Source organism: Colias eurytheme, chromosome 11 (assembly GCF_061535395.1).
Source record: "Colias eurytheme isolate Ceu_HAF_F1 chromosome 11, ilColEury1 Martin Lab GWU primary, whole genome shotgun sequence".
NCBI classification, from domain to species: Eukaryota; Metazoa; Arthropoda; class Insecta; order Lepidoptera; family Pieridae; genus Colias; species Colias eurytheme.
In genome coordinates this window covers 10,422,259-10,434,618 of record NC_142990.1, presented here as the reverse complement: position 1 = coordinate 10,434,618, position 12,360 = coordinate 10,422,259, and the positions used below count along the sequence as shown (strand labels likewise).

At 31.0% G+C, this 12,360-nt stretch overlaps 1 protein-coding gene across 1 annotated transcript; it reads left to right on the top strand.

Moving 5' to 3' along the window:
* The first annotated feature begins 5,005 nt into the window (after nt 1-5,005).
* LOC149904846 (retinol-binding protein pinta-like) lies at nt 5,006-10,438 on the top strand. The gene is made up of 6 exons (XM_090107467.1): nt 5,006-5,188; nt 7,219-7,375; nt 8,020-8,137; nt 8,910-9,044; nt 9,540-9,753; nt 10,227-10,438. The coding sequence occupies exons 1-6, from the start codon at nt 5,029-5,031 to the stop codon at nt 10,379-10,381; spliced, it is 939 nt and encodes a 312-aa protein (XP_089963593.1). The 5' UTR covers nt 5,006-5,028; the 3' UTR covers nt 10,382-10,438.
* Nucleotides 10,439-12,360: the final 1,922 nt, after the last annotated feature.

Below are 12,360 nucleotides of genomic sequence, written 5' to 3'. Positions count from 1 at the left end.
CGTAATAAAATTTAAACAATGGTTATCAATATTCAATACCTACACTTAAATATGAATTGCACAATGATGTAATTCACAAACAATGATGATTGATCAGTCAGTATTTTCGAATGAATATGTTATATTATGGTAGAGTCTAATTTCTTACTTTGTATTTTTGTAGAGAGTAGTCTTCTGAAGTCAGTACTCGTCTCAGGTCATACGTAGGTGTGACATAAGCTGTTTTTATTTCATCCCAGGTATTTGTTTTTATTTTTATAGCGGCGAGTAGATAGTAGATACATAAAAGGTTATTCAATTTTTTGCGCCATCCTAAAGATCCGATTATTTTTGAAAGAAGCAAAAACAGATACATAATATATGTATTATCAGCTTATTCTGTATTCAAGACAGATATACGTATTCACTTCTTCTGTATTCTCTTTTATTTATTAGGAAAGATTCTTACTATAAAATTATTTTAAAATGAACATAAAATATTCGATACTAATATCTTCATAATGCATGGTACTAAGCAGTAGGTAAAAGGTGATGAACTGTAAAATTCAATACAAAACAAACAACGAAGCTTTTTTTCATCTCGCGCGTGGCTTTAAACATCAAAGGGGTACACACAGTCTCCCCTTTATACAGTTAAGATTTAAGGGATGGTATATTCAATATTGTATAATTTATAATTATTTGAATACGTTTCAAATGTAGGATAATAAATGTTAAAAGATGTTTGGAAAAAGTGGACCGCATGTAAATAGTAAATTATCTTGTTTAGGTATACCAATGGTTACTTTTATAGTTCAAAACTCATTGTACATGATATTGTACATTTTTTAACTAAAATAAATAATTTTAGACCTTTACAAATGTTCCGTTACCTAATAAGTACCTAAATGAAAATTTTCATTAGAATTTTCGATAGTTTCAAATATTTTAATAAACAAACTAAGTATCTACAGCCCACATGTAATATACATGTAACGGTGAATAATAATCAAACTGATAACACTTCATTGTTTGAACTAACTTTTGTGTAGCCTTCATGAGAAATTTTGTTAGGTACCTACTCCTTGACCCTTAATTTAAATATTTTAAGGGGCGCAAAGACAGGAACACTTAACTCACCCATAGGATATGTTTTTTCAAAGAACCTGCCAGGAATTTTTCACAATTTACAGATTTTACTTAAGACTGAAATCTAGGCCTATACAATAAATATACGCTATATTCTAGGTACACTAGCTGTGCTCCGCGGATTCACCCGCATTTTTTCGCTCCTGTCCGGTCTTAGCGTGATGATAATATACACTGGTCATCAAAAAAATCGACCCACCTACACTATGTTTGCTATTTATCGATTATTTCACAAATAAGTCGTCTTATATTGTTGTATTTTGTTGTAAGGGTCTGATAACATGCTAATCATTATGTTTGTCGTAAATTTTACTGCACTTAATGATTCTTAACAAATTTTTATACAGAAATACTGTACAGTGTTGATTTGACGGTTTACGGCGGGACAAATTATGCCCGTGTTCCCAGTTCAAAAATGACTTTTTTCGGGATCTCTTATTCAAAACGTTAAGTTTAATAATTGATGCTGTAGTTTTGATAAATTTTGTCTCAAAATAATGGATACTACTGTAGCTGAGGGGGCCCAAACTGTGGCTCTACTAAAACAGGGGTTATGTCAACTTGCTGTGGCTAAAAACTAAAATCTGAGCTGTTTTGCAGTTCGATGAGTTTACCAAAGGTTTCTAGAGACTGGGCAGTATCGATGAAAATATTGATCTGCAAGAAATAGGGCGGCACCTCAAAGGGACGACCCCTAGATAATGAAATCAACTCTACAAAATCGACATCTGTCTAGTGTAGATCTCTAGTGACGCCTGCGTGAAGATAAGGAGGTGGGTATAAATGACAGAACTGTTAGAAGAAGACTTAAGGAGTAGAACCTAAGACCACACAAGCCAGAAACACGGCCACAATCAGCCACAGCTCATCGACAAACCAGACTTCAATTGACTCGAAATCACGTAAACTGGACTATAGGCCAATGGGAGTCAGTACTTTTGAGTGACAAGATGCAAATGACTTTATATGGTGCTGATAGACGTCTTTATGTCATGCGATGACCAGATGAACGATTTGTTCAGTGCTAGGTAGGAGAAACGGTCGATTATGATGGAGGCTCTGTAAAGTTCTAGAGTGGCATTTCTTTGACAAGACACACGGAGCTTGACGATAAAAAGATGCTCATTAAATGCTATTCAATACATTACCGAGGTTTTGGACTATCATATGGTGTAATATGCCGGCTGTATCTGCAAAAACTTTGAGTCTATGCATGATAATGCTCGGAAACACGTAGAGCGAATCGTGATCCAGTATTTAGAAGAGGTCCGCATTAGAGTTACACTCTGGTTAGCAAAAAGTCTCGATTTGAAACCTACAGAGCACATGTGGGACAATTAAAAAATAAAGCTTAGAGCTCGTAATTCAGCCCCTACAACAATAGGAGACCTGAAAACCGCCATGAGGGAAGAATGATAACGAATTCCTCAAGAGACCATCAAAATCTTGATTATTTCTTTAAAATGGTGAACGCAGGCTATCATTCCAGAAAGAAGAGAAAGTACTGAGTGTAAATTCGAAGGAAACGTGATCATAAGTTTCATGATTACAAAATAAACTGCATTTGAAATTAAATAAAGAAAAAGCTGAAAATTGAGGATTTTGAACTTTATTCGAAATTGACATTTTTTTTTATTATGTTAATGATTTTATGTGTTTATATTCGTGTAAATATGCATGTTTAATTAATCGGTTCAGTTTCCAAACAATTTTTTTCTTTAGTTTGTGAGAAAACCGCAATTTTCCGTAAAAATGCAGGTGGGTCGATTTTTTTGATGACCAGTGTATATAGCCTAGCCTTCCTCGATAAATGGGCTATCTAACACCGGAATAATTTTTAAAATCAGACCATTAGTTCTTGAGATTAGCGCGTTAAAACAAACAAACGAATAGATGTAGATACTTATAGGTAGTATAAATTTCTTCCGTCCTTATCGGTGATGGCTTATGTTATAATCTATGGAATAAAAAAATCATAGAAGACCTTTGCAAAACTTTCTCAGGACGAAACTGGTCAAACCAGTTGTGGACAATGGTGTCTATGAAGACACTGCCCCTTAAATTGCAAGGGTTCGTCCAAAACCAGTTTGACCGCTTTGTGTGGGAAAGGACAGTCGAATGACCCTTTATTTGCATGTCTTAGGTGAAGGTGAAACTATTATTGTGCTAACGGTACAACCCTTCCGCGTGGCAAGTGTAAAGGGATCTTTTGTGCTTAAACTTTTTATGGCATGCCATATGAAACCTTATGTGATAGTGTTAGAGTTGAAATTATATTGCATTATATGTTTGTAGTGCTGGACACATTGCTATCTAAGAACTGGTTTGGAAAGAAAGTGCAGGAAGGGCGGACAGGAACGGTCTCAGTACGTGACAACGGTTATTTTGCAAGGATTGTACGAACTATGGGAATTTTGCTATCATTTATAATCTGGTCAAAATTAATAGGCATACTATTATTGTGTAAAATTATGGTGTTTTTTAAACAGCAGTTTGATAAATGGGTATACCTCTATTTCATGAATTGTATAATAATTCGTATGTATGTAAAGATGTAAAAGAATAAATAAAAAAAATGTATGTAAAAGAATATTACACAATTTTATACTAAATGAAAAAGAATGTAGGTAATTACTTCTAACAGCAAATTCTAATAGAAATAATTATATGAACAAATTTCAGAGTTTTCAGAATTCAATTGAAAGTGTGCTTTTGAGCTATTACTGTATCGGTTAATAAACTTTAAAAAAAACTATGGATCTCTATCCTTAAGCTTGTTAAGACTTCATGAAAGTGAGAACATACTCACTGTGAGTACCATAAAAATAAATATACCTACTAACAATGAATAAGTAAGCGATTATATATGCAATAAAAGCTATATATATACATAATATCGTAATATTGTAATAAAATTATAAACCTTGAAATTATGATGATGATGATGCACAAGTTTATCTTAACACAGATATAAATAAAGTTCATATTTATATATTAAAATAATATGTTGTTAATTACATAGGTAAGTATAGATAATTATAGAGATAATATAGCAATCTTGTTGAGTTTTTATAATGCGGCGCTATTGAGTAAGCATCCAAAATATATTATTGTGAATCCATTATACTTATAAATAAAGACACGTATAAATTTAATTTATTAATTATACCTAATTAATTGCGAGACCATTCTAATTATAATACAATAACATTCTCACAATATAACTAACCTTTGTTTTCTAGAAATAAATTTAAATAATAAAATCGGTGTTATAATAATTTTATTTTATCAGCTCGTCGAGTTTGTCAAAGGTAGGAAATAAAATTGTAGCACTAGCGGTTCGCCCCGGCTTCACCCGTGGTACATAATTATTATTTACGTTTTCTCTATATAAGAACTATCCTCGTACTTCAAGGAATATAATAAAAAAAGAATTATCGAAATCGGTCCACCCGTTCACGCCGCACGCGTGATGCCGTGACCAAGGAAAACGGGTTTCATTTTTATATATTAAATAGATAGATTACCTTACATTACCTATATTTTTATAATTCACAAGTAATTAATCGAAAATTCTATCGAGTTCTGAAGACACATTTAAATTAATTATTTTCATTACTAATCACATCTTTTTTGGAGATTAAAAATGTGCATCCAAGTAAATCATTAAAATCAATTACGTATTTAAGTTAAGGACACTTGGATAATAATGGTTGAGTAAAATAAAGTAATCCAAGTTTGATCTTACACCTTTTTAATTATTCATTTTTATTCTATAGCGTTTTTCCTCATAATACTATGTATAATAATAGGTTGCTGTCAAATACGTTATTAATATAGTTGTAAGCAAATTACATCTACCAGTTTAAAATATACATCTGAAGTGAATAGACACATACAATGTCGCAAGAGCAAAATAAAGTGTTTCGTTTTCATCCGGATACATTTGATGTAGTTAAAAAAGAAATAAACTTGGCCAAAGAAGATGACATGAAAGAAGCCGTTCGAATTCTTAGGGAATGGGTGCAGATGCAGCCTCACTTCATGACGAAAGACTTTCGTTAGTATTTAATTATTTATTTTTTGTTTTGCTAATATATTGACTTAACTTTTTTGACAATTAGGAGAAATGCTCGCTTTCACTGAGGAGGAATTTGTAAATTGTTTTTAGTTTTTAAGTGTAGGTACAATGTAAATTGTGTTATGTTTATCAAAATAAATATTAAGTTTAATTATTTTTTTATTGATGAAACTGAGACTATTGATAGATAACTATATTATAGCAGATAGGTACCTATATAAATAATTTTAGGGTAGATAAGAACATTGTCCCGATTAACGTTTCAGCTTTTCAAAATAAATATATAGTACGTAATTTATATCCGAATATAATATTTAAAATTTTGCCCGTGCCCGGCAATAAAATAGAAAAATAAGATGCTCGCTGATTGACGTGTTTAATTAAAATAATAACAGTACCATAAAATAATTATACACGACTCTTATTACATATATCTATCAACTTGGAGCTTTTCAAAATACATGCACAGTTGTTTAAAAACCTGTTATATATTACAAAAAAATCATAAATTTCCATATACTAAACATCCCATTGTCAAAAAGCTATTAAGCAGCCAAGGTCCCGAATCCAAAATTATTTTTATGTATGGTCATAAAAACATTGTAATTATCAGCTTACCATTTTTTTAAACTTTACGAGTAACTAGGTAGGTATGCATACAAATTTATTTTTCCTTGTATCTGTGGAATTTGATATTTCGGTTTTATGGCATTCAAATTCTTTAGAAATAAAAATTTTAAAGAATAGAAATACTGAAACTGAAGAAAGGCGGAAGACGCGGGTTCGAATCCCACCTCGTTATATTTTTTTTTCTATTAAGTACGTTATGCTTGTACTTATGTCTCTACATATCTACGTATATTATCTTTATCATAATATCATCTTAATAATTACAGATATGATTTTTAGTTTTCCAAAAAAAACTGCTTTTAATGCCCATTTTTCTATGACACAAATTTCATCTAGTAGCTTAGCACATAATATGGTACCCAAAATAAACTGTAGTTTATAATTGCTGTGTCAAAAACTCATCAACTATTAAAATCTGATACCTAGTCCATTTTTGGATGAACGATTAACACATCTCCATATTCACAAATTATCGCTTCTCTACTTAATTAATATAAGTTTAATGGATTTTATTATTTATTAAATATTTATTTGTTTATGTTCACGGTTAAAAGTAGTGATTAAATATAATCATTTTAATCGTGTTTTTTATCAAGGTTGTGAGACATAATTCTGTTTGTAGGCAGAGTTACTTATAAATTATATACTTATCATATTTTATTTCTCAGTATGTCCAATTGACCTTAAGTTAATAATAGGTTTTCATTTTTAAACCAATTAATTACTGTCTTTGATCTCATGCGTGATTTACGAGAGATCTTAGATTTTGAGGCCTAAAGGGCTATGTGTTATGAATGTTTTTTTTTGTAGTCAGGTCCAATAGAAATAAAATTATGTCAGTCATAGTTTAACTAGTAATTTAATACCTGCTACGTTCCCCTCTGTATAAAATGATTAATCACGACTGACGGCATTAAACAAATAACCTTTAAATATTTAGTCGAAAAGAAAGAAATGATGTTATGATAAAAGTTGACCCAAAAGTTTTATAATATCTATCTGTTATTGACCTATGCACGGAGACGAACCCGAAATTTGATGTTGATAATTTACTCGCTCTACATAAACAAAATAAATTTAAATATCAATTTAGTGGTTTTGATTTTATCTATACTAATATTATAAAGAGGAAAGGTTCATATGTATGTATGTATGTATGTATGCTTTTTACGCATAATACCTAAACAATAAATCAATCACGCACCTACTGTTGAAAGAATTCAATTGTGTTTCAGTTTATCCTTTAAGAAAATGTAGGTAGTATCCTATCTCTTTATAGTTGAAGAGATAGAGTACCCAGATTTCAGTTAATAATTTTAGTTTCTGCTTTAGAGTTTAGACCAATCACATAAATAATTTGATAAATATTTTCGTTACAGCTGATTCGTATTTAGAAAGATGGATTGTGGTGTCCAAAGGGTCCGTCGAAAAGGCGAAATCTCGCTTGGACAGAATGTGTACAATGCGAACTCTATTGCCCAATTTCTTCAAGGAGTCAGACATAACGCAGGATTTCAACGGTTTAAGTGATAAAGTGTGAGTTTGTTTGTTTTATTTTACAGCATTCTAATGCTTTATAAATATGTATGTATTAGAAAAAAATCTATACAGAGGCTGGACTCGATCCCGCGTCTTTCGCCAAGTGTGTATTGTTTTTGTTTATTTTTGTTGTTATTCAGATTACGTCATGGTAAAAAATGATAAATTATTGAACTAAACTGAAATGTACAGAACCAAAGGACATTAAAAACAGATTAGTTATCAACAAAAAATTAGTTGTTAATTGAAGAAATAAGAAGCTTAAAAAATAACAACAAACAAATGGATTAGTCACATTTTTAAGTCACTAGTACCTAGTAGTATATTTATTCATAATCATATTATTAAATTTCCATACCCTGCAATAGTCCTGCATCGGCCGCGGACTGCCTAGGGCTGTATCTCTATTCTCTATAGGCAGTCATGGGCAGGCTGCGGCTGGTGTCCCACAACACATTAAAATTCTCGAAAGGGGCTCTGCGTGTTGGATCCTTATCCCCACATAAGCCTTCCAAAGATCCGGGTACCGTCCTTCTGGTGGTACCTTGTTATTTAGATTTCTATGGGTGGTACCCGAGTATAATGGAAATGGTTAATATGATCAACTTTTATCCGTTATCTAATTAACTTTTATTTTACAGCGTTGCCGTCATCTGTCCAAAGCTTACGAAAGAACATCACAGAGTTATTGTAACAAAGACCCTTGTAAATGACGCCGATGCAGAATTTTTATCCATGTTTTATAAATTCAGCATTTACGTAAGTTATAATATAATCTTACTGTCATATAAACAAATGCTTCATGATCAAAATATATAAAAAAATGTAATTGTAAATGTTTAAGTAAGTTTAAGTTGACATAAAATTACTTATTAGTCTTGTAGGCTAGATTGTAATTTATATAAGGTGCCTGCTACATATTTTAAATAAGCAACCTTATAAAAATTGTAATAGTTGCTACTAGCAAAAAACAGAACTGTATGAAGGCCCGAAAAGTTTGTTTATCTACCAAAAAAAATACAATGGCAGAATAATAAGTAGTTGATAAAAAAATTGCATCTAGGATTGTTATTTATTTAAAATTAATTTAATTATACAAGTATAATAATCTATTTTAATTAAGGCCACCGAAAAAAACATTCATTTTTGGGAATATCACATGACTTTTTTGTTACTATTCAAGTTTTGCCAATATTCATAGAACGGCTCGCACTTGACCTTTTTTTATTAACACGCTTTTATTAGCTTCACCTGTTTGTGAAATGTATGTTTGTCATATAACTGACTCCTTTAGACTCGATTTTGACCCACGTTTATTTCAAACTTTGTAGACTTGACATGGATCGACGACAATACAATCATTTCACGAGTCTACGCGTGTTTTTAGTTTTTTATAACTACCTAGTATATAATTATATTATATTATATATAATATACAATTTATATCCCTGTAATTGTTTCTGTAAGATAGCTCCAAATAAATAAATAAAATAGAAATAAAATATCTACTAAGTACCTATTGTAATTTCAGATTGGTGAAGTTTTGAGAAAATACGATTATGTAATGGGTCTTCATTGCGTCTACGATTTACAATCACTGGATATGGTCAAACTAATCTCAAAGATGAACGTGGTCGAATTTAGAAATATTATAACCGTTTTCCTGGTAAGTTTTTAAATACATATCGTATTTCGTATTTAAGCCATTAAGGCCGGTTTCATCATCATTCATCATTTTTGGCCACGTGGGCACGTTCTATCGGTCATACGGTTTGGGTGGGATGAATTTAAGATGGCTCCATCCCGCAACCATTTTCCATTGTAGAAACGGACTCCCTTTTTTAAATACATGTAAAAATAAATATCTGATTATCTTATTAAATTAGTCCTTTGAAAATAATAAAGAATTGAAAAGAAAATAAGAATACTGCATGTTGTTTCCATTGCATGAAATAGACGAAAAAAATATGATAAGTAAGAAACTGAAATCTAAACTTATTATAGAGGAAACAGAATTGATCTTTTAAATTCTAGACCGATTTTAAAAATCGTTTTATTTTTAGAAAGCTGCATCCGTGTAACGTAATAAAATATTATAGTTAACTCCTGTGAATTTTTAATAAGAAAAATAGTCATTTTACTTTAAAATTATATATTTCAGGAAGGATACAGTATGAGAGTCAAGGGTATACATTTAGTATCACAGTCGAAAAGCATCGAACTTTTTCTAAATATTGCCAGAACAATTCTGAAGCCTAAGATAATTAGTCGTATGCACGTACATAAGTCTTATGATGATCTACACGAGTTTATTGGAAAAGATGTTCTGCCACCAGAGTTTGGAGGCAATGAAAGATCTATTTTTGAATTGCATGGTAAGTAATTATCACTAACATTGCTTTATAGTACAAATTCTATTCTTTATGCTATTGCAAATTGTTTCTGATTCTATGCTCTACTTATATCACTATTATTTTCAATCAAAAGTGTTTGTTTCCTCTTTCAACCAAAATCTACAGAAAAAATTGAGCTGGGAATGTCTTTTCGCTAAAAGATCTCGGTCTGGATATTGATATTCTTATTATTGTACGATGCAATCTAAGCCTAGGTTCTAATCTATACTAATATTATAAAGCTGAAGAGTTTGTTTGTTTGGTTGAACGCGCTAATCTCAGGAGCTACTGGTCCGATTTGAAAAATTCTTTAGATGTTAGATAGCCCATTTATCGAGGAAGGCTATAGGCTATATATTATCATCACGCTAAGACCAAAAGGAGCGGAGCAATGCGGGTAAAACCGCACAGCACAGCTAGTTAAATATAATACGAAGGTTACAATTAAATTTCAGACGATCTAATAGATGTGTTATCAACGAAAGAGTTCAGAGAGTGGTCACACTACATGTACAATGCTCGCACTGACGAAGAGCTCCGACCAAGTGGAAAATTCAATGAAGACTACGCTGGAACACCTGGAACATTTAGAATATTGAGTCTAGATTAAATTTAAAATTCGTTAATTTATGTATTTTTTTTAGTGCGGGCACAGATAATAGAGGTTTTTGGCGGGGACAGTGTCAGTAGGTGTAAAAAAAAAATTCTCGCTGCTGAATTATATAATAGGTACATAGTACATACAGTGATATTATGTCTAAACATACATTAAAAGGTTTTAAAATGTCGCAATATCTGTATATTTTAGGTAATAAAATAACATATAGGTATCAGGTATCTAAAAACATATGATTAATTAATTTTTATTTATTTTACTTGTTTTATGGTTATGGTAAGATCTACATAATATTCTGATAGCAATTCATGAAGTTCAATGTTGAATTTGCTATTTTTGGTTTTATGGCAATCAAATGCTTTATAATTTTATAAATTCAATGTGTAAATGATAATTAATATGCCACCGTTTTGCATGCAAAATAGACACAAACTATAATCACCCTCTATAATTAACATACCCAGTTAGTTCTTTTTCTCAATAAAACACCTTTCGATACACCATATATTTTTTTAAATCATTGCAAGTAAAAATTGTTCGTTTAGTAGGTACTTCGTCCATTAAAAAATAAAAAACGACTGAAAAAGTTTCAGAATTCAAGACAATTAAGAAATTAGGATATACTTGGATTAACCAGTCAGCATTCGATACAGTAAATAAATTAAATATTACTATTTCAAATGCTCAACTAATCTATAATTCTTGACCTTAATTCGCAATCAGTGGTCAATTATTTAGGTACTTTTTATCTAAGAACCTACTTAAATACAGATCAATAAAATTAAATGGTAAAAACTAAAAAGTGTTTGCTAATTGAAATAATTATAAATTTACTTTTCTGTAGTCTCTTAATTAATAATTGGTAAATAATAATAACAATTACGTTATAATCGTTACTAAAATTTTTCATGACAAAATTTCAACATGTTTTAAAATACGATAGGTTGTAAAATTGCTCAAATTTTCGGTCAGATCAAAAAAACGTGGGCTGTGACGTGGGCATACGTGGGCCCCAGAAAAACATTTGAAAACTTTCACGCTTTTCCAGTCATCGAAAGTATAAAATATAATATAAAATTAAAACTATATCTTTCTCTTTCTTCTATGTAAGGGATATTTCAAAAAATTCTTGATAAATGGAGATGAGAGGGATCTACTTGACTTTGGGGTCCATATATTGTCGGCACGCGACGAACAATAACTTTTGACTCCCCTTCTTGAATCTATCCATAATTATTATACTTGTTCAATTAAATATATTGGGTTTTTGATACTTTCTACTGTTAATAAGTTGATAGTTCTTAGAGATTCATTAATTGAATAAAATGCTCTCACCATCAGAAGTTTATGGATCTTAAAAGTTTTTATATTTTTAGTAGGATGTAAAAAAGGAAAATTGAAAAAAGAAGAGTTAAGTTTACGTATTTCTTAAAAAAATATATTTTTAATTAAATATCCTACAAACAATTTTATCAATAAAACAATAAATGCCACACTGTATTAATTTTCAGATACTTATTCCTGGTAAAACAATAACAATGTTATACGCATGTACAACGAACAAATATGAAATAACAATAGTGACCTATCTAATTCAACAATGATAGCGAAATTCCCACATGACCGCGAACAATCCTTGCAAAATAACCGTTGTCACGTTCTAAGACTATTCCTGTCCACCCTTCCTGCACTTTCTATCCAAACCAGTTCTTAGATAGCAATGTGTCCAGCACTACAAACATTTATTGCAATATAATTTCAACTCTAACACTATCACATAAGGTTTCATATGGCATGCCATTAAAAACTTATGCACAAAAGATCCCTTTACACTTGCCACGCGGAAGGGTTGTAGCGTTAGCACAATAATAGTTTCACCTTCACCTAAGACATGCAAATAAAGGGTCATTCGACTGTCCTTTCCCACACAAAGCGGTCAAACTGGTTTTGGACGAACCCTTGCAATTTAAGGG